The 27,764-nt window shown below is 45.1% G+C and overlaps 1 protein-coding gene across 5 annotated transcripts in view; it reads left to right on the top strand.

Moving 5' to 3' along the window:
- Positions 1–27,764, top strand: part of CALN1 (calneuron 1) — a 535,700-nt gene that overhangs the window by 147,692 nt on the left and 360,244 nt on the right. For 4 of the 5 annotated variants that reach the window (XM_066274635.1, XM_066274636.1, XM_066274633.1 and 1 more), the window contains one exon: positions 12,565–12,689. In XM_066274635.1, coding sequence (XP_066130732.1) covers positions 12,572–12,689 — 118 coding nt within the window. In that variant the 5' untranslated portion in view covers positions 12,565–12,571. The remainder of the gene's footprint in view (positions 1–12,564; positions 12,690–27,764) is intronic. The other variant, XM_066274632.1, reaches the window with a different exon arrangement.

Genomic DNA, 27,764 nt, shown 5'->3' with positions numbered 1-27,764 from the left:
TTGTTTTCACTTACTTTCAGCTGTGTTAGATCTGCTTTTGAATACCTTTACCAAAGTTTGCTTTATGATCTTACATTTGATAAGTTTTTTGCATGTTCTACAGACATCTAAAAAATGAACTCTTGGGGAATTACACACACACACACACACACACACAATTAGCCTTCATAGAAAATGTGTACATTATTCATATCCTCTTTGTTTTTATTTTCTTCTCTTAAAGTCTTCATTAATTTTTTATCACCACTTTTTAAAATCAGTTTTTCTTTATGCTTAAATTATTTTTACTTTATAACAATATGATATATAATTCATAGGGGTTTGTGACTAATGTGTTATCATTTTGGATTTTACTCTTTTAAAACATAAACTGACTTTCATTGTAGTTCAGTGCTTTTTATTTTGAACTGTTTTGAAGTTGAACTTTCTTTTCTTTTGCCTTAAAGTCTTTCCCCATAATTTAATTTTAAACTTCTTTTCTCATTTGACTTTAAGGGACCCTTTAAAGGCAGTGGCGGGGAGCTGCATGACATTCTGAACCCCATTTCATTTGCCCTTTGTGGGTAGTCTGTATTTTCTATATGGATGCTCAGAGAACTTTTCCTCACCTTTGAAATTAAGAAATGTCATAAAGATAACCTAGTTCTGTCAGTGTGGTCACTAAGCTAGCATGAATTCTTTTCCTTTTATCAACACAGGGATGCTAGATAAAACATAACGAAACTTACATGTGTCACTCTGCCCTTAGTTTGCCTGCTTGCTAACATATTATCCTCCTTCCTCCTGCTCCATTCGGTTCTGTAGGGACCAAGCTGCATGTCCAGATTCCCCGGGCAAAGGGAGGCAAGCAGCCAGAGAGGAGAAGGCGGGGATAGAGATCGAGGCTCCCTGCCTCTATGTGCCTTAGACAAACATTTCTGGGAATGCCTCTCAGGTTCTGGCTGGATCTTGGCAGAGCCGAGCTCCTCCTCCCAGCGTTCCGGCTCCTGTTGGGCAGCCCCTATCATGGTTCTGGCTCCTTCTGGGCACCCCCAGCATTGAGGTTCTGGTAATGCCACCCACCTTCTCTGTATGTCCCTCCAGACCAGGGATGGGAACCATTTGCTGCTATTGCTCGTTCTGCTAACCATTCTCTGTTGGGCTTTTCAGCCCTTCTCACCACTCAGAAGATAGCTCACTCTTTTACATCTTTTTATTGAACTGCCTGACACGGGCTCTGTTTTCCCGACTGTGCTCTGACTGGTAAAAACAACTGAATGTGGGAGGAGACTGTCCCTGAAGTGTGCTTGCACCCCCGCACCTTTCTCTTAACCTCCTGAAGGAGTGAGCTCTTGAAGCTGTGATCTAAAGAAGCTGGTGCTGTTCTGCTGCCATTACGACTGCTGCTTCTCAGCCAGGAAGCCGAGCGTGGAGAATGCAACGTGGCTGCAGGAGAAGACTGTTTCCATGACCTTTGCCCTTGTAGTAAAAGCCAGAAGTGGTCAGGAAAAGGGCCCTCATCTAGTGGCATGCTAGAGTCAGCTCATACCAGCTTATAAAAGCCAGTAAAGTTTTAGCAATTTTATGAACATAGCCATCTTAAATCAATGATAAATGAAATGTAAACCTACTTTTTTTTTTTTTAAGCAAAGGAGAGAGCGAGAGAAAGACAGGAAGAGAGAGAGAGGAGAAGCATCAACTTATAATTGTGGCACCTTAGTTGTTCATTGATTGCCTCTAATATATACCTTGACTGGGGGGCTCCAGCTGAGCCAGTGGCCCCTTGTTCAAGCCAGTGACTTTTGGGCCCCAGCCAGCGACCATGGGGTCATGTCTATGATCCCACACTCAAGCTGGTGACCCTACGCTCAAGCCGGATGAGCCTGCGCTCAAGCCAGCAACCTTGAGGTTTTGAACCTGGGTGCTCAGTATCCCAGGCCGATGCTCTATCCACTGCACCACCGCCTGGTTAGGCTAGATCAGGGGTCTCAAACTCGCGGCCCACGGGTTTGAGACCCCTGGGCTAGATGGACATTCTTAAATAAAGCATAGACATAATTAAATTATATTAAAAACAAAGGTAATAAAATAGCAAAACCCTACCTCTTCCTCATTATGTGACTGCATTTTATGACCTATGATTTTGTGGCTAACTTAGTCTATGGCAGTATATGGTGGAAACACTGTACAATGAGCGGTGTGCTGGTACACTACTGCACAGCTCTCCCCAAGTTTGTATTCAGTGACACCGTGTTGGTAGCTTGGAACTGGCCTTTTGGAAGTATTTATACCATGAAAGTAGGCAAATGCTGCAAATCAAGACTTTTTTGAGACCCAGTTAGTAAACATTTACCAGTACACTGCTTCCATTTTACGTCTGCTTTCAAAACTGTGCAAATGCTTTTGAATATGAGAACTATAGCTCATCTAGAACTTTTGTAGCAAGAGAGCCTAAAAAAAATGCAGTTATTACCTTTTCAGCTTCTTCAATCGATGGAAGAGGAATGAGTATTGCATGAACCATTCAAGAGTATCAAGCTTGAATGAAGAGGTCCAACATACATCCAGAAGAGTTGACAAAAGAGAGATTATAAAGATTAGGGGAGAGTGCCATCTGAAAATGGCAATTTAGAATTGTCCAGGATGAATCTTAATAGGTGAACAACAATTCAGCTTCTCCATAGAGGGCTCCACAGGAATTGAGAATATTTGCGGACAGTCAAGTGAGTGAACCGCCTTGGAGGTGGGTCCCCCAACCCCAATCATGCCTTCTGATGGTTAGTATCTTTACTGCAACCTCAGGAACAAAATATCTTCAGAGTTCTAAAACAATAATACATTTATAATTTTCTGCAAACTAGAACTATAATCCAAAAGAAATTGAAATAAAGACTTTTTAAAAAACACTTAAAAAGATTTCCACTAACTGTCCTTCAATGAAAAAATTGCTAAATTCCCCTCATTAAGGAGGGATTTGAACCCAGAAGGAGAAAGTGCCCTGCAAGAAGCAACAATGAGCAGAGAAATAGGTAAACTTGTGGAAAAGTCTCGGTAAGCATTGGTTGTAAGATGTAACAATAACAACAAAAACAATGACTAATGTGGGGGGTTTAAAAGTAAGGTTGAACTGAAATATTAGACAACAATAACATGGAAGAGCAAAGCAATCCAAAGGCAACAAACAACCCAATAGATAAAGATGAAAAGCAAGTCTGTAGAAGAGGAAATCAGAATAGCGCCAAACTTTACAATGAGATGCCTGAACCAGCTATCCAGGGAATCTGATTAAGAAAAATGGAACTGTCTGATAATACCAAGTGCTGACAAGGCGATGGGGAAATGGACATGCTGTTAGAATTATGGTGGGTCTGCACATTGCCACAACCCCTAGGATGGTTTCAAAATATATTCACAAATTCTTTGATACTCCATCTTTCAATAGGTGGAGCCTAATTTTGTAAGTGTGGCTGCACTTGGTGACTTGCTTCTCATAAATAGAATGTGTTTTGAAAGTGACGGTGTATGATTTCTAAGACCAAATCATAAAATTTTCCTCCTGTCTCTTGAGTCACTTGCTTGGGAAAAGCCAGCTGCCATTTAATAAGAACACTTGAGCAGACCTATGGAGGGATCCACAGTAAGTGAGACTTTTTCTGAACGGTCAAGTGAGTGAACCATCTTGGAAATGTAACCCCAGCCCCAATCGTTTGATGGTCAATGTCTTCTACAACCTCCTGAGCCAGAACCACTTAGCTAAGCAACTCCCAATTCCTGACTCAGTGAGATAATAAATATCTGCTGTTTTAAGTCACTAAGTTCAGAGGCAATTTCTTAATGTATCAATAGATAACTAATCCAACCACTTTGGAGCAATTTGGCAAAATTCTGTAATATTTCATCTAGGTATATAGGCTAGAGGAGTTTCTGCAAATGTATACAAGGAGACACACAGAAGTTATTCATTGCAGAATGCTTTTTCTTTCAATTGGATAATTGATAAGTAAGTTGCAATATATTTATACAATGGAAAACTATGGCGCGATTAAAAATAAATTAACTTAAGTTACAGTGTTGTTCCAATACACAAAGGTTGCAGATTCAATTCCCAGTCAAGGCACATACAGGAATTAACCAATGAATGCATAATAACTGAAACAACAAATAGATGTGTTTCTCTTCTCTCTCTTTTCCTTCTTCTCTCTCTAAAATCAATAAAAAATTAAAAAATTAATACCAAAAAATAAATAAATTAACTAGGTATATAGGTGTGCATTTGGATAGAGTGCAATATTGCAAGTTGCAAAAGCATTATGTGGTATGATAGCACCGAAATAAATTTAAAGATATATACATATATAGCAATACTATAATATAATATATTCTATATAGTTACACCCAATGTAGGAAAATTTAAAACTGTGGAAGGGAAGGATACATTCTTTTCCAGTTATCATAGTGGAGGGAGGGAAGTGGAGGAATAGAGTAGGTGGGCAGGGCTTCAATGTGTAATATTATATATTATTAAAAAAAATAAAACTAAAGTAAGTAATGCAAAATATTAGCCTGTGTTTAATCTGGTGGATGGGTCTGTGGATGTATTATATTATTTACTAAAATTTCCATTGGCTTGAAATATTCTTTATTGCCATTAATGTATGTAGATTTCCATTCTGTTTCTATTTTTGGATTTGTTGTTTGCTTTGCAGAGACCTGCACCTTTCCCAAATTAGCTTGCCTCTCAGCAGGCTCTCTTTGCTTTTTGACTTGATGTCTCCTCACCTTACTCTGATATTTACTTAGGCGTTGGCATTCTTATTTCATAGACACTCCACTTTCTCAATTGTTGTTAAGGACATAACCAGAAACTTTGTAAAATTGTCTTTTTTTCTCATATTATTGTTGACGATATACTTTTTGGCTTTACATCTTCTTGAAAGTACTTACTCTTCTAATGATGCAGAACTTTTGTACAGATCCCTACGTTGGTGTTTTCTGCTTACTCATTCCTGTCTGATTTGAGCTCTAGCCAAATCCTGTTTGCCAACTGGCATGCCCCTGCAGGATCTTAACAAGGGAACACAATTGTTTTATAAGTGCTTAGCCAAGTGCTCAGTGTCTAGTGCATCTTTGCTGGTTCTTCTTGTCCCCATGATTTAACTCTTGGACTCTGAAGAGGAGATGTCCATTTCTGGGGGATTCTAAGGTCTACTGAAATACTTTTTTAATCAAAAGCAATATGTGGCCTTGGCTGGTTGGCTCAGCATTAGAGCATCAGCCTGGCGTGTGGAAGTCCTGGGTTCGATTCCTGGCCAGGGCACACAGGAGAAGCACCCATCTGCTTCTCCACTCCTCCCCCTCTCCTTCCTCTCTATCTTGCTTCTCTTCTTGCAGCCAAAGCTCCATGGGAGCAAAGTAGGCCTGGGCACTGAGGATGGCTCCATGGCCTCTGCCTCAGGCGTTAGAATGGCTCCAGTTGCAGGGGAGCAGCGCCCCAGACGGGCCGAGCATCGCCCCCTGGTGGTCATGCCAGTGGATCCTGGTTGGGCACATGCGGGAGTCTGTTTGCTGCCCTCCACTTCTCACTTTGGAAAAAATAAAATAAAGCAATATGTGAAAAACCATAATATTCCCACTGGCCATTGTTCCTAGGGCTCTTGTCATTGACACTTTTGCCTGTAGTAAATTTCACATCTTCATGTGCCGGGCCCGTGCCTCCGACCCTCCCATTCCTAGCCATGTTGCATATTGGTAGGTATGATCCCCGAGTAGCCAGAAGAAGGGGTTTGCTGCTTCACAGTGGTGCTAAGGGTATTTGACCTTGGCTACTTTTCAAAAGAAGTTCCTTGCCTGACCTGTGGTGGCGCAGTGGATAAAGTGTCAACCTGGAAATACTGAGGTCGCCAGTTCGAAACCCTGGGCTTGCCTGGTCAAGGCACATATGGGAGTTGATGCTTCCAGCTCCTCCCCCCTTCTCTCTCTCTGTCTCTCTCTCTCGCCCTCTCTCTCTCCTCTCTAAAAAAATGAATAAATAAAAAAAATCAATAAATAAAATCTTTAAAAAAAAAAAAAAGAGAAAAGAAAAAAAAAAAAAAAAAAAAAAAAAAAAGAAATTCCAATATAGTCTGAAGGATAATTGGCTGCTGTCATAGTTGGCCATCCTTGCCATAAAATGGAAGGGAATTGGGGTAGATCAATCTCTTCTTATCCCTTTACTATCTGGCTGTATTTAGTTTCTGAATTCTGATTCTTATTCTAATCCTAACTGTGCTGACTTAATGGAAGCTGCTTCTACACCTGTCAGGGGTAGCATCGGTTTTGTGTGCCTTCATGGGTATATTTAGGGGAATTTGACAAAGGCCCTATCGGGATTGGCTAGGCTCTTTACCTTTTAGAATGCCAGATGAGTGTCACCCCTTGTATCAGAGGACAGGAACTCCTGGGAAGTGTGTAGCAGATTGCATGCATACTCCAGGTACTCTACAGAAAGCCTATTCTTCCATTGAGGGCTTGCACCTCCTTTCTTAAGTCTTATTTCTCTGTGTGTGGTCCAGTACCAGACTCCTATGCAACTAAAACAGTAGTTCAGAGCAGTGCCGCTCACACTCATTTGTGGGGAAGGATTAGCTCTTTTTATTTTAAATTTCAGTTCTTGGAAGACTGATACTTTTGTAAAATACAGTTAGAATGAATTACTAGAAAAATAAAATTAAAAAAGCAAGGATATAAAAATCATATCAACTGGTCACATGCCTAGATGTTGGGACAATGCTATAGATTGCTCTAAAAATTTCAGTGCTGTCTTCTCAGTTTCTGTCCTTAGCTCATTGCAGACCAGCAACACACAGTGTCCTACTGGGAGTGTCCACAAGGCACACTTGGAGCAGCACTGCTGTGGAGGCCCTGCAGAATTCTGCTTTGGTACCCTCTTTGTCTGTAGTAATAGTATCAGCCTACAGCAATATGCTTGGGTCTTTGGTACTGGAGAAAAAGAAAAGGGAGGTGTATTGGTCTAGGTTCTCCAGAAAAACATAACCAATAGGACATGCATAAATAGAGAAAGATTTATTATTAGGAATTGTCTCATGTGGTTATGGAGGCTGAGAGTCTCACAGTCTGCAGCTTGCAACCTGGAGACCACGGAGAATTGATGGTGTAAGCTCCAGTCTGAGACTCAGTTCAAGTCCCAAGGCAGAAGACCAATGTTCCAGCTTCACAGTAAGGCAGAGAGAATGAATTCTCCCTTTAACACAGTGGTCGGCAAACTCATTAGTCAACGGAGCCAGATATCAACAGTACACGATTGAAATTTCTTTTGAGGCCCTGGCTGGTTGGCTCAGTGGTAGAGCGTCGGCCTGGCGTGCAAGGGTCCCGGGTTCGATTCCCGGCCAGGGCACACAGGAGAAGTGCCCATCTGCTTCTCCACCCCTCCCCCTCTCCTTTCTCTCTGTCTCTCTCCTCCCCTCCTGCAGCGAGGCTCCATTGGAGCAAAGATGGCCCGGGCGCTGGGGATGGCTCCTTGGCCTCTGCCCCAGGTGCTAGAGTGGCTCTGGTTGCGACAGAGCGACGCCCTGGAGGGGCAGAGCATCGCCCCCTGGTGGGCATGCCGAGTGGATCCCGGTCGGGCGCATGCGGGAGTCTGTCTGACTGTCTCTTCCTGTTTCCAGCTTCGGAAAAATACAAAAAAAAAAAAAAAAAAAAAAAAAGAAATTTCTTTTGAGAGCCAAATTTTTTAAACTTAAACTATATAGGTAGGTACATTCCTTATTGAGGTAGCGCCAGCATGTGGTATTTTGGCCCCACTCAAGGGGCCAAAGAGCCGCATATGGCTCACGAGCCGCAGTTTGTTGACCACTGCTCAACAGATTGGCTGAGGCCCACCCACATTAGGAAGGGCAGTCTGCTTTGCTTAGTCTATGGATTCACATGTTAATCTCACCCAGAAACACCCTCACAGACAGAGGCAGATTAAGGTTGGTTGAGGCCCCAGATGCAAAAGAAAATATTGGGCCCCTTAGAAAAAAGAGAGAGAGATAGGGAAAATAAAAATACATGTTAACCATATTTTCAAATAAATAAAAAATATTCTGTACTATTAATGTTAAAATTGCACATATGAAACTAAACTTGATGTCATTAGAAAAAAGTGTAAAGTTGGGGTTTTGTGTGGCCTTCAGAAGTCGGGGCCCAGGGTGCGCACCTGGTGTGCCTGCCTCTGCTCACAGACACACCCAGAGTAATGTTTGACCAAATATCTGGGCACCCTCTGGCCCAGTCAAGTTGGTCCATAAAATTACCATTGCAGAAGGGCAGCATCTTGTGTCAATGTGAGTGGGGCTCTTTGGTTTATTGCTCTGCCAAGAGCAATGGCCCTGAAAGCAGGAACCGCCCCTTTTACTTTTAACATCCTGACACCTTGTCCATTATGTGACCATCGAATCAGGCTGCCTGGTGCCCAGGAAATAGGCTGCTTCAGCTCCTGTGCTTCCCATTCAGAGCCCCCCTCCTCCCGGTGCAGCCAGATGCTTGCTGACACCACTCACACACACCAGTGGTACTGGTACTACTAAGTCGATAACACACCTGCTCCCTCAGAACCGTGGTGCAAAGTGCCAGCCAGCTTCTCTCTGAGGCTCCCCTCTGCTGTGTCCTCACTGACCCTCCTGCAGAACCCAGAATACTTCAGCTTCAGTCTAATATATTTGTGACCTCTTTTCCCTGTATCTTGCTTCATATAATCCTTAGCAAACAATTACTGATATTTATTTATTTATTTATTTTGTATTTTTCTGAAGCTGGAAATGGGGAGAGACAGTCAGACAGACTCCCGCATGCGCCCGACTGGGATCCACCCGGCACGCCCACCAGGGGCGAGGCTCTGCCCACCAGGGGGCGATGCTCTGCCCCTCCAGGGCGTCACTCTGCCGCGACCAGAGCCACTCTAGCGCCTGGGGCAGAGGCCAAGGAGCCATCCCCAGCACCCAGGCCATCTTTGCTCCAATGGAGCCTTGGCTGTGGGAGGGGAAGAGAGAGACAGAGAGGAAGGAGGGGGGGCAGGGGGTGGAGAAGCAAATGGGTGTTTCTCCTATGTGCCCTGGCCGGGAATCGAACCTGGGTCCCCCGCACACCAGGCCGACGCTCTACCGCTGAGCCAACCGGCCAGGGCCAATTACTGATATTTATTGAGAATGTGCCTGGTATTAAAATCTATACATTATTTTATATTTATAAGCATACTAGTCAGTACGTATCAAAACCCCTTTTACGAAGGAGTAAACTGAGGCATATGGAAGATAAGAAACTTACATGGCTATCAGGGGCAGAACTAGGATTGAAATCTAATGCTGTTTTTGTCCTCAAAAGCCCTAATTCTTCACCATGAAATCCTTTTGCCTTACAGAAGATACAGAAAGATTATTCACATGATAACCAATCTCAATGAGTAAAGTTGCTGTTGAAAATATATACATGCATGTGCATATATCTATATTTTGTGCATTGCCCTCCATATAAGGATCCATCTTTAAGTGTTAGTTCAGGACCACACTTGTCTTTGCCGATGAACTTACGTGTTTTCCTTCCTTCGCCAAAGAGAAAATCTTGCTTGGGTTTCCCCAGGTGGCTTGGAGTGAAATTTAATCCTTAATTGCAGCAGCTGTTTTTAGCTTAGTTGAGATAATGTTCTTCCCTTTTTTTGAACATGACTTGATTTATCCGTATGGATGGTTCAATTGCACATGTTTTCTTTCCTAGACGTTGAATATTTTGGGTGCAGAGACTGCAGGAACTGAATATGTATCTAATTTTGTCAGCTGCTTTTCCCAGAAGCAAATGATGTTGATATATCAAATAGGATTCAGTTATGATCCATTTATTTATTTATTTTTCTGCAAAGGACTCAAGAGTTTATTCTGTGGCTGTACACTTGGTGGGGTGTGGCTGGGAGTTGTTCGTTGGAGTATAATTTCGTTACTAAGCGGTGAACATTGGTATGGCGGTCCAAAGCTTCAGCCAGCCAGGTTAAAAGGTGATAACGGAAAGATATTTACAAACCGCTTAGGAACTAGAGTGATGAGTGGTGAGATGTGAAGGCACGTTTTCAGTGTTTATGTGACTCCACCAGGTAGGGAAATTAGATAAGATCAGTGCAGGTGTCTTTCTATGTTTACGAAGAACTTAAATGATTGTTATTGAGGCAGCCCGGGTCCTGGGGCCAGTGCTGAGAGAGAGTTGAAAATACTCAGGCAGCGTTAGCCAGCGTTGACTTCCCATTCCCTGAATCATAGAAATCTCCTTGCTCCAATGGTCACGGCGCCTGGTCCCCCAAAGCAGGATGGGTGTTAGGAAAAAGGAGAGTGAATCTAACTCATACATCTGATAACCACCTGTAAACCTGTTTGGTCTGAAATTAATTTGGAGAAAAAGAGGAGATGGTAATCTAAATGTTCTTTCAAAAAAAATTTTTTTTCTTGTTTTCTATTTATGTGTATGAGTCGATTTGGCTTGGGAGGAGGAAGCCTGACTTAGAATCAGCTGAAAATGTACGTCTTATAATTGGGAAGTGTGTGTGCTCCATGTGACTAGCCTCCTGCCATTTATGACCGGCCTGTGGACAGATGTTCTGTGAGCTGCACAGAGGGAGGGTGGTTTGGAGGCTGATGCCTGGCTCTGGCCTCCGCTGTGTGTCTGTTTAACTTTTGAGGGACCAGAACTTTTGTGAGAGCTGTCCCAGTTGTTAGGATGAATGAAAACTACCTTTGATAGAAATAGAGAAATCAGGAAGTGTGGCCTATTTTTGAGGAAGATAATTGATTCGTTTTTAGACATCTTGAGTTTAAAATGAGAGTTTGACATCCGGATGGAAATATCTTGGCTCAGCTCTGGCTGCTTAGTGGAAACAGCACTTGAGAGGCTGGTGTTCTAGAAAGGGTTCTCACACTAACCGGTTTTGTGCTCTTTCTTGGTCAAGTTCTATACTTTTTGGGAGTCTCATTGGTCGCTGTCAGCCCCAGTAAGGACATGCAATGTGCGCTCTAGACTGGGGAGAGGGGGGATGTGCAGCCGTGCCTGTCCCTTTGTGGTGTCCCAGGGAAAAGCAGACAGGGGCCCCCACCCCTTGGTGCATGCTTGCTCCAGCCTCACATGAGCAGGGTTGGTTGCCACCATGTGGATTTTTTTGAGTGTGGTTTGACGGTCAGCAAGGTTTGGGTGTCTTGAACAGTCATTCTCAGAGGCTGGCTCTCTGTTGGCATCTTCCTGTAATTAACACCCCATCTTAGCAGTGCCCAGAGGGGCTGCTCGGGCCACCCCAACTTATCCTACAGACACACACTTTAGTGCTGGAAGGCCCTCTATAAGTGACTTATAGAAGGCCCTTCTATAAGTGAAGAAGGGTAGCTGTGTGGGGAGAGAATACAGGGGCCATTTCCCTTTCACAGAGCTGCTGGCAGGGAGGCACTCATTCTCTGCTTGTATGCCCCAAGTGGTGGGGAGATTACTCCTTCCTGTGCTGCCTGCTTCACCTTCTGAGAGCTCTGTAGAGAAGTTCGTTACCCACACCCTGTGATTGACTCCTGTGCTTCCTACCTGTTTCCTCATTCTGCTCAGTGGTTTACTAGTCCTCTTAGCCCCCTTTCCAGATGGGGAAACAAGCAGACCCTGTCATACTCGGTGGCTCGCTCATTGAAACCAGGGGTGTTCTTTCTGCTGTGGAGGCTCCATCTTTCTTACTGCCTTTCCTCTTCCTCCTCTGTACCTGCCCTTTCATTCTTCTCTCCATGTCTCCTTCCCTTAGCCTGAAGCCTCGGGCCAGCCGTGCACTCCTGGGAACTTCAGAAGCCCAGTGGTGGCGGCGGTTGGGGCAGAGGAGCTTTGCCTAGAGGGTTTGCTAGTCTGGTGTACAGCAATGCTTTCATTTCTCGGGGAAGAGCTGGAAGCTGCTTAGTTCTGAAACCCCGTGAGGCATACCTTTATAGTAGAGCAGGTGTATGCGGCGTCTCGGGGATGTCCCCATAAGCCAGTGGTGCAACCCTAGACAGGTGTGGGGTCGCTTCTCAGAGGTGCAGATTATTGTGCATTTTTCCTTTAGAGCCTGGTGTTCCCTACCTGCGGGGAGGGCTGCGTGAGTGGAACACCTGCTTTACCAGGGAAAAGTAAAACACTTGGGTCTTTTCAGGGTCACGGCCCAGACGTCCAGTCCCTGGGCAGCCCGGCATTTTTGGGGGTGCACAGTCCTTTCTTATGAACACTGAGAGAGTTTATCAGGATAGGAGAGGAGCAGAGAGTGTTCCTGTCTGCACGGAGAGACAGCTCGATGACGACACGATGTCCCACAGTCTGCAAGGACAACATGGTTCCCATTCATAATTAAATGGGAAAAATGAAGTAAGACAAAATGTGAAGGGAGGGCTGGAACCTGAGGTCATTTGGGAACTGTTCAGGCCACGGGTACCCCGGAGTTTTCTGCCTTGCCCTCTAGAAATGTTTTTATTTCAAAGCTAACACTGGCCATCTGAAAAGCGGGGTGGTCCTTTAAGGAAGGAAAGGAGGAATGAATGCCAATGTCTTTTCCCCTTCTCTTGTGGACAGGGAGAAGATGCCTTTCCACCACGTGACCGCTGGCCTGTTGTACAAGGGGAATTACCTCAACCGGTCTCTGTCTGCCGGCAGCGACAGCGAGCAGCTTGCTAACATCTCTGTGGAGGAGCTTGATGGTAAGGAGCCCACCCTGTCTGGGAGCTGAGCCGCCCAAGAGAGGCATTTAGGGCCATTGTGCATCTCAGGTGAAAGGGCCAGGCTCGGGCCACCCGTAGTGGCCAAGGCTAACTACGGTGTGACAGGAAAGAGTTCAGAGGTAAATTCACCCTAGATGACCCCTTTGTGTGGGATAGACCTGGTAGCCTGAAAATGTTATGGTGGATATTTCCGTTTCCTTGGATACCGACTGGGAGGACAGCCTCGAACTTCCTAAGTGTATTTTCCAGTTTATGGAGTCTTTATCACCAGTGGTGTTGTCATGTTTCCATATTGTCATTTACGATGGGGCTCAGCTGGAGGGGAGGGTTGAGCCCTGCTAACGGCTGTCTCTTGACTTGTGGCCATGGTGCTTTGAATCCTTCCCAGGTCAGAATCATCTGGAAGCTGTGTTGAGGCAGGAATGGACAGCCATTATTTTTATTGCCTCTGTTCCTTCATAACACAATATAGCCCTGTGTGTTCATGGCAGGGTGAGGGGTGGGACAAAAACCTGAGAACAGGCCTGACCTGTGGTGGCGCAGTGGATAAAGCGTCGACCTGGAAATGCTGCGGTCGCCGGTTCGAAACCCTGGGCTTGCCTGGTCAAGGCACATATGGGAGTTGATGCTTCCAGCTCCTGCCCCCTTCTCTTTCTCTGTCTCTCTCTCCTCTCTCTCCCTCTTTGTCTCTCTCTCTCCTCTCTAAAAAAAAATGAATAAATAAAATAAAAAAAAATTAAAAAAAAAAAAAACAAAAAAAAACCTGAGAACACAGTGACTACATTTGCCCTGGGCCTGTGCCCCATTGCATCCTTATTGGTAAGCCAACCCTCGACTTAAAAAAATCAAAATGAGGAAGAAATCATATTTTTCTAGAATAGAGGATTAGATTGATTTAGCCAGATGTTCGCTTTGGTGCCACAACTGCTGAGGCCAAAGCAGAACTGGATTTTCCCTAGTGTTTCGGAGGGCTGTGTTCCTTGTGACACATTCTAAAACATGAAGTCTAAATTTACTGTCTAAAGGAGAGAAGTCAAAATTGCCCCAGATGGCTCACATCTTTGCTTGCTAAGTATCATGGTCCGACCAGCGAGCTTTCTCCGTGTGCACTTCTCCCAAGGGGCAGGTGGGAAGTTCAGCGCTGGGCCGGGGAAGGCAAATTGCATCATGATCGGCAGGAGATGAGGGACAGGAAGGATAGGGCTGTCTGATAGCGTTTCCTGTCCGTGTTGATTTCATGGGCTTGCTTACCTAAAAGGCTTCTTATTTACATGTGCCAGCCGGGAAGTAGCAGAGGACGGTGGGCGGGGCCCAAGGAGAGGCTGCGAGGTCAGGGGGAGGGGGAATGATGTGGGCAAGGCCAGGCTCCTGAATTCCAGCACCTGTTTGTTCACTGTGGTCTGGACAGACTGGTGGCCAAAGAGGACAGCAGGATCCTCAGGTCTCCTGGCCTTTAGCTGACCAGAGAACAGTCAGCGGGAGGACACGGATGCAGCACGAGAGCCCTAACGGCTCCGGAGTGACCCCCTCCTGTCCTTGTGACTACAGAGAAGGCTGAGGTTGGGCGAGAGCTGTTGGGCAGGTGAGGCGAGCCTCAGGCTTTCTCACGCCCAGAGGAGTCCACTCCCGGTGGAGATTAGGGCAGGTGGTGCATTACGTGGTGGGGCTTGTGCTTGTGTGTGCTTAGGTCCCCTGGGTTTATCAGTTAGCAGGAGCCCCAGAGACCGGCAGCTCTTGAAGAGGCTGAGATTCCTAACCAAGTGGAGTTTGAAAATCTTCTGTGGCATCCCATATCTTGCTTTCCGTTTCCCTCGCTCCTTCCTCCCCGCTCCCAGCTTTGCCATGAATAATCAAGAATGATTTCTCCAAGACGTCTCAGAGCAACAGTGTTTTCTCCATTAAATCTGGGCCACATCTGGGTCGCGTGGCTTTTGGAGAGGATGGCTGGCTAGATCTCAGCCCCTCTCTCCACTTCGGGCACCTGACTGAAACACCCTCTCTGTTCAAGCACCAGAGCCCAGCAGCTAGTTCACTGAGGTCCAGGAAGGTGAGCAGGACTGAAAGGGGCCTTCTTAGCAGGTGAGATGAGCAGGGAGTGACTCAGCAACCCTCACGCCCAGGTGGGCAGGCTCAGCAGCAAAGCCTTGGGGAAGGGGCCCTGGTGGAGTGAAGTGGGACTTTGTGACCTGCAGGCGGCTGGTGAAGATGCTGTGTTTGTCCTTCAGGAAGGTGATCTGGGCTCTTGGCCTGGAGAAGGAGCTGTTTCTTTTCTGATGGAAGATTTCTTCTACTTCTTCATTTTTTTTGCCAAGGTGACCCCTGAGTTATGACTGCTCCTGCTTTCTTACAAGCATCACCGTGAGGCTCGGGCCGGGCTGTGCAGATGTGCTCTGAGTTTAGAGCAGGCGGGCAGGGTCTGAAAGCCTCCTGGTGTGAATCAGTTCGGATGACTGCACGTTGGTGCTCTGGGGAGCCAAGGTTTGCGAGGTTCTGCCCGTTTGCTGTTCTCGTGGGGCTGCCTCCTGTCAAGCTGGGTCCTGAAGTCCTGCTGTTCGAGGCCACTCATTTACCCTCAGAGGTCTGGTGGTGTTGCAAAGGGAGTTGATGTGTTGGACACTGGTGGACACTGAAGCGTCCTTTGTGGTCTGGCTCCCTCCGGTGCAGACAGTCGCCGGGCCCCGTCCTCATCTCTGCTCCCCTCTCTTCTCCCCGCAGCGCTGCGGCCTCCTGCTTACGGATCGCCACGGGACAGGCTGCTTGCTATCTGTCATCAGGGACAGAAGAGGCCCCTTTCCATCAATGTCAGGGTCAAAGTGCCCAGTCCATGGGTGGGTCCCCTCTGAGAACAGGTGTGACAAGAGCCTCTCTCCACGACCAGGCCATCTCCAGCTGCCATGCTCTCTGGGAAGTTTCTATTTCTTCTCTTTACACAAAGCTCAGGAGGAAATCATGCAAAGCTGCCTCAGGTTGGCCAGATTAGAGTTGGAAAGCACCCAACAAACAGCCACAATGAATCGGTTGAGACGATCATTCATTTATTCATCCCTGTTCATTCATTCGGTTACAGCAGTGTGTACCCGAATGCCTTCTGGGTGGAAGAGGAAATCTACTAAGTATATTATTGATTGCCTGACTCCAAAGCGTTTGTAGTCTACCCAGGGAGCTCATGTATGTACACAGTTAACCAGCAGTACCTTGCACTCTTATAGGGTGTCATGTGAAATTTTATTAGACATATAAATTATAATTAAAAAAACACACCCAGTTTTTGAAATGCTATTTATTGAATAATCTTGTGATGACATCTTAATCTTTAAACTAAATTCACCTCTCTCTGAAATTTATTCATTTTCATGAATAGGTGGTATTCCATTTAATATAACTCAATTTCTATAACCATTCCATTCAGGACGGACATTTGGGTTTCCAGTTTGGGGCCATTAAGATCGAATCCAGCCGTCGCCCTTCTGTTGTGGCTGTGATGGCAGGGTGTGCCCTCCCCACGGCTTCCTCGTAGGAGTCGTAACACATCTGCGTGTCGGTATTTCCTGTTATTTTTGCCAGTAACAGCGTCAGCTCCCTGGGTTGCCGTTTGGGTCTTTCTTTGAACTTAGGTCCGTTTGCTCTCACATCCATAATGGTTATTATTTCTGTGTCTTCTTCAGGAATACTTCTCATTTTCATTCGTTTTTCATATGAGTATCTCTTCTCACGTCATTTTTCTCTTTTTTGCACGAGTGCATCCTGCCTTCCTTCTTGAGTGTGTCTCCCACATTATGGATTTAGCTGTCTGCTATCCTTTAACAATTTTAAATTCTTTATTATAAATTTTAAAATAATTTGTAGATATAAAACCTTTTTATCCGCGTTTCCCAGCTAATGCTACCTTTATTCAGCATTAGAAGATGTTTTATTTATTTATTTATTTTTTATTTTTCTGAAGTTGGAAATGGGGAGGCAGTCAGACAGACTCCCACATGCGCCCGACCGGGATCCACCCGGCATGCCCACCAGGGGGTGATGCTCTGCCCATCTGGGACATCGCTCTGTTGCAACCAGAGCCGTTCTAATACCTGAGGCAGAGGCCAAGGAGCCATCCTCAGTGCCCGGGCCACCTTTGCTCCAATGGAGCCTTGGCTGCAGGAAAGGAAGAGAGAGACAGAGAGGAAGGAGAGGGGGAAGGGTGGAGAAGCAGATGGGCGCCTCTCCTGTGTGCCCTGGCCGGAAATCGAACCCGGGACTCCTGCATACCAGGCCGACGCTCTATAAGATGTTTTTTATATGATTCCTTTTGCTTTTTCTATTTTCTGCTATGTGACTCAACCATTATAGTTCTTTGAAGCCCAGTATGCGTGAGCAAACAAGGTTTGTGAAGAGTCTCTAGCCTTCTTTGTTCTATCTTCACCCTATCCCAGATATGGGATAATTCCCTTTCTTTTCAGCTCCAGACTGGAGAATCCAGTTTCTAGAAAGAGTTTATCTATCTTGTTCACGGCTGCTGGTCAGAAGTGGGATCTTGATGACCCCTGCTGTTGGGTGGCCACAGAATTATAGAACTCCTTTGCTCTTCCCCTCTCCTGCTCTCTTCCTGTTCCCAAACTGGTATCCAGTATTCAGTGATTCTAGGTGCATTCTGGTTCTCCTCTCTCCTGCAAAGAATCCAGGATCGCCACCCCCACCCAGGGCTCTGGTTGCTCTCAGAGGTGTGTTCCCTAAAGGAGCTTAGAAAACGGGTGCTGCCCTGGTGGGTTTGGGTTGGGGACTAGATCACTGTGGAGAGTGGTTGCTGTGAAATAGGGAGTGACTGCTCACTTTGCCGTCAGTGTCCCTGCGGGTCCCTGGCAAGGGCAAGCAGCCGTGTTAAGTCAAACTGTTTCTTCCCAGTGTGCTACTTGTCATTCTTGGGGTGGGTGGAAGTTGTGTTTCTCCAGTTCCATTAGCGTTGCAATTAGTAAAACTTCTCCTCGGGCTCTGACACATGTACATATCTCAAAATTATATAGTATTGCTGGTGATGTGCTCATACCTATATTTTGGGGGTGTTTTCATTTCAGTTTGGGGGTGCATGTATCAGTCCGCCACCTTTCCCTCCTGAGGCCCATTTGGTCATTGGCTAACTGCGTTTGGACTGTTCCAGAGTCTCCGCTCCTCGCTGCCCAGTTTCCTGAGTGACCCCTGGTTGCCTAGCCCAGTGGACGCTCAGTATTTATTCTGGGCTTCCTGCAGCCCCTGCCAGTGTTTGTCACGTGTTTGGTTTTAAAGTTTGTCACTGCCTTGGCATCATGTCATCGCTCTCCTCCCGCCTCTTTTCGACTTCTGTCATTTTCACTGTTCCTCGTGTGCCCCTTACCTCCTGCCCGCTTCTTCCGCCCTGCTGTCTCCTGGGGCTGGTTTCTCTTGTCCTCTCTGTGGGCATCTTCGAGCGGATGGCCGGAAGGCCTATACCTTCAATGCCTGCCTGCCTCCTGAATTTTAAACTTGTTACCTATAGTCCTGTGTGGATGTCCCACAAGTTTCTTAAACTCCAAAGACCCAACGCCCCACGGATTTCATTTGAACTGCCCTTCGTGTAACTTTTCCCCGGAAATTATATCACTTTCTACCCAGTCAGCCACGGTGGTAATTTGGAAATCATCCTCAATTCCTCTTTTTGTCTTACTTTCCACATATAACTCGCCAAGTCCTGCAGATAAACTTATTTCGTAAGTGTTCCTTCCTCTCTGACCACATTGCTGTTGTGTCTGGCTGGGTCCCCACTTCCAGGACACCTGCAGCCACCAGGAGTGGCTTTCCCTGTACCTCCTCCATGATGTCAGCTGTGTCAGCTCAGCTCCATTTTACTGGAGGGACGGATGCTCCAATTACCGTACACAGTGGGTTAGGCTTTCCCTCTGCTTCTCACGTTTTTCTTCTTGTCCTACAAATATATAAACAGAAACGTATGTAATATTTCTTTAACTTTTAAAAACATTTTCAGATCCACAGAGGGTTTGGAAAGTATAGTCAATAGCTGTATACCCTTCACTTACTGTTAATATTGCAGCATTTGCTTGCTTTTTAGATGTTGTTACCTGTTACTAATTTGCTTTATACAAAACATGAGTTTCACTGTCCTATTTGTTTTTCTGAATAGAAGCCCCTTGGCCAAGACAGACCTGGGTGTCAATTTTATTGTGGGACGGGAGGAGGAAGAGGTATGGGGAAACATTTGCTTTCTTTCTCTCTCCCTTTCAAAACACACATACACAACACACACACACACACTCACAATTTTTTTCAGTTTCAGAATTTCTTAAGTTCCAGAATTTTTAAATTTGGTTCTTTCTTATAGTTCTCATTTCTGTAATAAAATACTCTGTTTACTCATTAAAACATTTAATTTAAACAATGACTGTTTAAAAAATTCTGTGGACATATTTTCCTGTTTATAATAGCTCTTAAAAGTCTTAATGCACTAAATTCAGCATCTAGGCTCCAGGCCATTGTGGGCTTGGTTTCTATTGACTTTTTTAAAAGATTATGATCAAATTTTTTTTTTGTCTCTTTGCAGGCCTACTACCATTTGACTATACACCAAACATGTGAATTCTGTGTTATAGAGACTCTGTGTTCTGTTGTCTTTCTCTGAGGAGCGCTGATTTTTGTTCTAATAGTTCAGTTACTAGCTGACCGCCTTAATGTGTATGGGTTTGGTTTTCTGCTTGGTGAGGGTAGATCTGTGGAAATCCCAAGGTGGCTCCCTGGCTCCTCTAACTTGGTAGGGACTGAGCCCCCAAACTCTAGAAGCCTCCTCTTCTAGATCTGGTAGGAGCTTGGTGTTCGTTTAGTTCCGATGGGTGTAAGGTAGGGCTTTCCAGTGCACTTCTTCCTCCTACAATGTGATCTGTCTCGTGTTTCAGCTGGATGCCTGGGGGCATTCATGAGGTTTCTCAGACATCTCCTGGGGCTGCTTAAATTCTAGTATCCAATTACTCTTCTCAAACTCACAGCAGCTGCTTCCTGCTTGCACACGTGAAGCCCAGCCGTCAGCCGAGTCTTCATAGGGAACCCACACACAGGTTCCTGGGCCTGTCGGCACCGTTTTCGTCTCTCTGCTGCCTGCCTTACCTCACAGGGTCTAGCCGAGGGGTCCCCAAACTACGGCCCGCGGGCCGCATGCGGCCCCCTGAGGCCATTTATCCGGCCCCCACCACACTTCACTTCCGGAAGGGGCACCTCTTTCATTGGTGGTTGGTGAGAGGAGCATAGTTCCCATTGAAATACTGGTCAGTTTGTTGATTTAAATTTACTTGTTCTTTATTTTAAATATTGTATTTGTTCTCATTTTGTTTTTTTACTTTAAAATAAGATATGTGCAGTGTGCATAGGGATTTGTTCATAGTTTTTTTATAGTCTGGCCCTCCAACGGTCTGAGGGACAGTGAACTGGCCCCCTGTGTAAAATGTTTGGGGACCCCTGGTCTAGCCCCTTCAGCTATCCCAAGGAGTGAACTGTCGTTGGAAATCCCGGGCAGAAAGCCAGGTGAGCACGGGGGCTCGCCATGTGCATTTCTCTTCTCCCCGCAGTTACAGCCACATCCTCCTGCCTGTGCTGTAGGGCCTGAAAATGGACGCTGATGTAGTCTGTGCATTTCTTTGGCTGTCTAGCTTCTGTTGAGAATAATATGTCTGCCTGGGTAACACATGTTCATCTTTTAAGTTTCAACATTGTCATTGTTGTCGTCAACTTCATTATCGTTATCATCATCATCAACATCATCACAGCTGAGTGCTCACTGTGTACTAAGAACCGTTCAGGGTGCATTATATGAATTAACTCATTTACTCCTTTAAAGAATCTTATGCTGCAGGTACTATTATTAGCCTTATTTTTGGCCAGTGTGGAAAAATGGAGACATTAAATCACCTAGTAGCGTCGCTAGCATGCGTTGGAACTGGAATGCAAACTGCCACCTGTCGTCAGAGCTCATACCTTTTAACCTTTATGCTGTGATCCCTCCTCCTTGCTAGATAAGACCCTTCATGCCTTCCCTGCACCCTCATGTCACCACCATACATATCACTGCCACCACTGTGACACATGGGTAGGAACTGGGCTGATGAAGCAAACTTTCAGTGGGTGGAGAGATATTTTTAAAGCTCTGTGTGAGCCCAGCATGCTCCTCTCCGAGAGCAGAGGTGCCCTGCAGCCGGGGAGGGGCTGGCGAGGGACAGGAGTTCACGCTAGAAAGGGGCTGGCATCTGAGCCATGCATCCGGAACTGTTTCTGCCCATGCCCACCCATCGAGTCCATCATTTATTTTCTTGTCAAGAAAACTCTCCCCCACTTCCTTCTGCCCTCCTCTACTTTTGCTGGTTGCTTTAAAAATCCCAGAGGCATACCCTACTTGCCTTTTGAGACACTTCCATCGACAGGAGGGGTGTTAGGGAGGCAGAAACATTGCTGTCACGAGAAGAGAAGCTCACAACTCTCATCTGAGAAGGCTGATGGCTCCAAGGCCGCTCCTCCTCCGGAGGAGGAAACCTACACAACGAACCGCTTTATCGGACAAGGGCAGGGATGTCAGATCTCCAGCTCCACTCCCAAGCTGGGAATCAGCCTTACTACTGGGGGCCTCTTACCTAGGTGGGTACTTTCCCCCTTGGAGGCTTGATGTGCCTTTGAGCCGCAAGACAGAAGTGTTTTGTGGAGGTTTGTGAAGCTTTGTTAGCAGAGCACGGAAGGATTTCTCTGATGGGAGCTGCTTCCCAGGGCCCCCTCCTTAAAAGGGCATTGATCTAAAGTCTTTTTTGTCATTTTCTGCATCTCGTTCTGAAAATGTATTTTGATAGCAGTGGCCAAGAAGGAAACCCGAGGACCGCCCCTGCCACTTTCATTTTATACATCCGTAATCGATGTGCTGCTACCTGTTTCCAAAAGTCAGGGAGGCACCACGTGATAAAGGAATCCTGAAACATGAACTGCAAAGGCTGTCAGCATAGAAAGAGAAAATACAAACCCACATATAAAGAGGAAGAAGAAAATGACAGCCCCTCAAACTAATACATATGGATAAGCATTAAAATTAGCTCCAGGCTTTCAATTGGTTGGGGCAAGATGGTACCACAAGTTTCATTATTCCAAGGATAGCCTTAATATGTCCCATTAGAAGGATAGTCTTCTCATCTGTGTTTTAAATAGGTGCCCTTGGCCCAAAAGAAAAATACCCGGTATAAAAGCTTTCTACATTGTTATTTCAGAGATGTTGGAGGCTTTCCATTTTTTCTCACCCTTAAATTTCTGGAAATTATTTAAAAAACTTATTTCTACTCATAGTAGTGGCTTATGATAGTGGTGATTGTCAATGAAGGACAAGGTGCTGATCTTAGACTCTCCAGATGCAGAGAGATAAAGGCAGATTGTAGTCTAAAAAGGCTTTCCATCACAGGGTTCTGAGTATACTGTACATGTGTCTCTGGTTCCTACCCCTAAGAGCCCTGCTTGAGACAGTAGGGAAGAGGTGACGTCTTCTGTGAAAGTTTAAGAACCTGCACCCTAAAGCATGACCTTGAGTTGGAATATTGGAGGCAGAGGAGTTCCCAACCATTTGTTTCTATCGTAAAATAACTCTGAAATTGTTCCTCTGGAAACTTCCACCTTTGGCAGAAGTTCATCCTAATAGATCTAAGGTAATTAAGCCCCACAGTGCTTTGCCAGATAATTAAATAAGTTAACCTGTTGAATAGAATTCTTCAGCATCATCCATCTGGTTGCTGAAGAGAGTTTGCCAGAACTCATTATTTTGATGTTGGCTTTGTTGATACTGGGCTGTTTCTCCAGGTGGTTATTGGCCAACAGCAGGTTCCACTGTTTCCTTGGACTTCTCAGGGATGTGGTGGTAGCAATATGCTCCAGCAGGATTGTTTTCTTGCCTTTCTTCTTCACAGCGACATCCAGGGCATCTCATCTAATCACTGCTCTAAATATATAATTCAAGGACAGGTGAGGAGCTAGGACATAGCCATTTAAAATACAAATTTTCTCTATCAAGCTGTTCATTTCTACTTTCTGTAATTCTCAAGCTGAAAGATTACTGAATTTACTTTGAGACATGTATTGCTGTGTAACAAATTACTCCAAAACTTCCCGGTTTAAAATAAAACAAAATTATCTCACAATTCCTATAAGAACTTGGGCTGGTCTGGACCAAATTCTTTTTAAAGTTTGCAGTTAAGACATTTGTGAGATTGCAGTCATCTGAAGGTTTGACTGGGGCTGGGAAATTCAATTTCAAGTTCACTCATATGGCTGTTGGTTGGAAGAGTCAGTTCCTCCCATGGGGGCCTCTCCGTAGGGCTGCTTGAGTGACTTTGGGACTTGGTATTTGGCTTTTCCAAGAATGAATGATCATTTAATGATCTTGTCTGAGATATCACAGATCGTCACTTCTGCCACATGTATTTGTTAAAAGTGAGTCACTGAACACAGCCCATACTCAAGGTAAGTGGAATTAGATTCCATCTTTTGAAGGGAGGAGAATCAAAGATTAGAAGGTATATTTTAAAAGCACCAGAGAGCCCTGGCCAGTTGGCTCAGTGTGCGGACATCCCAGGATTGATCCCCAGTCAGAGCACACATGAAAAGTGGCCATCTGCTTCTCCTCCCCTCCCCCTCCCCCTTTTCTCTCTCTTCCACTCTAGCAGCCAATGGCTTGATTAGTTTGAGTGTCACCTGCAGGCACTGAGGATAGCTTGGTTGGTCCAAGCATCAGCCCTAAATGGGGGCTGCCAGCTGGATCCCCGTCAGAGCGCATGTAAGAGTCTGTCTCACTATCTCCTCTCCTCTCACTTAAAAAAAAAAATCACCAAAGAACATACAAATTAGCTTACAGATGGTTCCTAGCTATTGAATTTAAAGCTAATTAAAGTTATGGAAAGTTATAATTCATATTTATAAGTTTCTTTATTCAGTGAAAAAGATAAGACCTGATCTTTGCTATAAAAATAGGAATGAAAGCCTTACCTGATCTTTTTATTTCTATTTACTCATTTTTTAAAATTAAATTTATTGGAGTAACACTGGTTAATAACATTATATAAATTTCAGGTATACAACCTTATGACATCTATGTATCTATTGTGTGCTCACCACCCAAAGCCTATTCTCCTTTCATCACCAGATATCTGGTCTCCTTTACCCTCTTCGTCCTCTCCCCAAGCCCACCTGACCTCGATGGAGTAGGGTCTCTGGAGTCCTTCAGATGAGGTTCCCATCTCAGTTGAACTATTTAGCAGCTGCAACAGACATGGTTAGCTCTTCCCCAATATAATTGTTATCTTAGTAGCAGAAATTTTAGCTGGACAAGTGGATGCTAGAATAAAGACTATATTTCCCCGTCTCCTTAAGAGCTAGGTATAGCCATATTAGTAAATTATGGCCAATGAGATATAAGCAGAAGTGACACTGGGTAACTCTTGGTGCACTTGACTGCTTCTTTTTCCTATCCTTTTTCTTATTGCTAGATGGGAAGGTCATCATCTGACACCGTGGCGACAAAGCGTGTCACCTTTGGATAACAGAGTGGTGAGTTGGGAGGAGCCCATTGAAATAGAGTAAAACTAACATTAATTGAGGAATTTATTGTCATCTGGACTTAAACCCATTGAATAAGCAGCTATGTGTCCAGACAAGAAATACAATCTCTAAACCTGTTTTACAATTTTTAAATTAATGTTTTACATATAATGCTACTTTTAAGAATCTCCTGCTTACTATTTTTGATGGAAAAGTATTGCAGAAGATTAAGAATGATGGACCTATAATTTCAAAGCATTGGAGAATTGTCGTTATTCTAATCTGTGCAGATGGCAGAGACTCTAGAGACCTCCGGGGGGACATTGACTTTTGGTGAGTTTGGCCCATTCTTGAGGGCAGGGCCCATATATATCATGTTCATCCCGGTAGGCAAGCATAGTGAAGTCACAGGCACATAGTGAAGACTTATTAAATAAATGAACGTCCTCTGATGAGAGACATTTGTCCCAACATGAGCTAATTATTCCTGATTATTCATTGTAAACCGGAGTGAAATTGGGATGATATATATGACAATGAAGCATTGTTGATGATACACGGCATTTAGAGCCAGATTACCTACATCAGTGCTCCATGAGAGTTGGTTTTCTCACCTGTACAATGTGGGTAATAGTTTATTTTTTCAGAGGTAATGAGGGAATACATGCAGGGTGAGTTACTATTGTGTATGTGGTATATAGTATGTACCAAGTGCATAATTAACAGTATGAGTAATAGTAATTGTTGCTATTGTTGTTATGACGGTGACAATGACTATCATGACAAGACACACCCAGACAGAAGATTATTATTCCCATCTTGGGGCAAGTTGACTCTTTAGAGGAAAAAGCAGAACACTAGTCAGTGTTAAGCAATTATCCTGTCAGGACAGGCACACGTCAGAATGTAAGTGCCCCTGATAGGGAAGTCCTGTCAAAGCGGGAGTATCTGGACACCCTGTAGCAATTCTCTGTCTGAGCTCTAAGCTCATAAGGACACCTGCCTCATCAAAACTCCTGTCCTCCTCGGTAGGGAGTCAGAGTCAAAACTGTCAAAGAAAGCAGAGGAAAAGGGACCCAATGACACTGGCTTCTAAACCTTGGGCTGTCCTGAGAAACCGAACAAGGATCTAAGACCTGGGCTTGCATGGGAAACACTTGTGGATGGCTGGAAATTCAGACCTTCCAGGTCCTCACGGTGATGCTCCCAAGGATCAGGAGTGAGCCTGGCTCACACAAATGTCCTTTAAAAATACCGAGCTGTCCTGCAGTACTTACTCTCTGGGCTGGAGGAAAGATGGTGGGAAATGGGGCTAGGAGGCTGAAATCACAGCTGGAACTCACTCCCCTTCAGGAGACATGGCCAGCTCTTTCAGTTCAACCCACTGGAAGGCAGCTTTCTAGTCCTTCCTCTCTGGAGTGGGAGCTTGTGTTGGAATCAAGACGATTCCTGGAAATGGAAGAGCTTAGCCATCCTTTTGTCTGGGTGTAGCTTTCTGTGAACAGAGCACCCCCATTTCCTGCCGTTCCCTTTCCTAGCTTTTTCCCACGCCCTTGGGGTTCCCCTGACATTGTTTGGTTAGAATTCAAGGTCATTTTTGTTTTAGTGTTTCTTCTAAACTCTACATATGAACTTCAGTGTTAATGGTTACACTAAGGTTTTATGGTGATTTGAGAAAAGTCATTTTTTTCCCCCTAAAGCTGCTATAATAAATGGCCGCAGGACCTAAAGTAATGCCGACATAAGGAGTGTGCCACCATTTGCACACTCGGGTGTAGGAATAGTTGCTAGGCTGGTGCCAGTTGTCTGTACTGTGCCGATTATTACTCTGTTGATATCCAATGACATGAGCCTCAGGATGTGTAGCTCACCTCAGTGACTGGGGTTGCCAATCTAGCGCTCTGCCTGGAAGCCCTGTAGGGAGAACGAGTCCTACAATTTTTGGTCTGGTGCCCCAAGCCATTTGTAGGAGACTTTAGAGGCTTAGTCTCTCCGCCATCCAGTGCCCGGGTAAGGGAGGTGGGGAAGGAGAGTTGTGAGGACAAACCTGAGGACTGTGTTTCCTATATACCGGTGGTCCCCAACCCCCTGGCCGCGGACCGGTACCGTTCCGTGGGCCATTTGGTACCAGTCCGCAGAGAAAGAATAAATAACTTACATTATTTCCGTTTTATTTATATTTAAATCTGAACGATGTTTTATTTTTAAAAAATGACCAAATTCCCTGTTACATCCGTCTAAGACTCACAATTGACGTTTGTCTAGGTCACGTGATACATTTATCCGTCCCACCCTAAAGGCCGGTCTGTGAAAATATTTTCTGACATTAAACCAGTCTGGGGCCCAAAAAAGATTGGGGACCACTGCTATATACCTCCATGGAGTCTCTCCTCAGCCGGCCTTGTGCAGTTTCTCAGCCAGCACCTATTGGGGACAAAAAAAAAAAACTCCTGAGAATTCCAGGTGAATGACTGATCATCATTTTATGCTAATTTCTTTAAGAACCCCTCAGAGATGCCATCAATTTCTGGGAAAAATGCCTTGAGCTTCCTGCTGAATTCTCTTGCCAGATTTTGAGGACCCTGAATATGCAAATTGAGAAACGTGTTTTTTTCGAATTTTGAATCCCCAGAGACTGAGGTTAGTCAGCCTAGAGGACAGGCTTCTGAAGAGCTATGTTGCTAAAGGCTATGCCAAAGGCTGTGCCAAGTCAGAGGCTTGGAGCCTGAGGTCTGTGTTTCTCCTAGGATTTCTGAATATTTTGTGTGTCTGTGAGTAGTGCTCTTGTCATAGTCATAAAGGGATTCAACTAAGGGGTACTTCCAATTGCTAACCTACACTTTGTGAACAGGGTGTCTCCTACTCATCACAGCATGAAGGCTTTGCTTTGTTTTGGTTTCTCTGGAAAGACTGAACAAGGTGTACTGTTGCATAATAGTGAGGTCCCACTTGTCTTTACAAAGATTGCATTGATTTGGGGGGAGTGACTCCAGAGGCTTGGGGCACCATCAGGAGCCCGTTCTCATAGTCAGGGGAGAAATGCTGAGAAGTGGGCTTGGGAAGTTAAAAAAAATGCGGACACTTGACCGTGTTTACATTATCCAATTTAATGCTCACTTTAACTTTGGGAGGCATTGTTGTCCTCATTACACAGATGAGGGAAATTAGCGTGAAAGCGATGATGTTAACTTGCCCAAGGTACATAAGTAATAATTGATAGATGAGATTCATGGTCAGCTTTCTCTGACACCAAAGTTCATGTCCTTTACTAAATGCCGTGGTATCCTGCCTGGCAGTAGCAGGTCGTGATGTATGGATGTGGGGTGGGCGAGGAGGAAGAGGACTCAGGTTCACGGCTACCTAATTAGGTAATTAATTAGGTGCAGGTGGTATCAGTCACTGAGACCAGGGACACAGGAGTTGGAATAGGAGAAGAAGAGGTGATGATAGCCAAGGTCATTTCCCCTGGAGATGGCCAGTGGGCCCTTGGACATTGAATTC

The sequence above is a fragment of the Saccopteryx bilineata genome, chromosome 4 (assembly GCF_036850765.1).
Source record: "Saccopteryx bilineata isolate mSacBil1 chromosome 4, mSacBil1_pri_phased_curated, whole genome shotgun sequence".
Lineage (NCBI taxonomy): Eukaryota > Metazoa > Chordata > Mammalia > Chiroptera > Emballonuridae > Saccopteryx > Saccopteryx bilineata.
The sequence above is the reverse complement of the archived record's forward strand: the minus strand, read 5'-3'. Positions and strand labels throughout refer to the sequence as shown.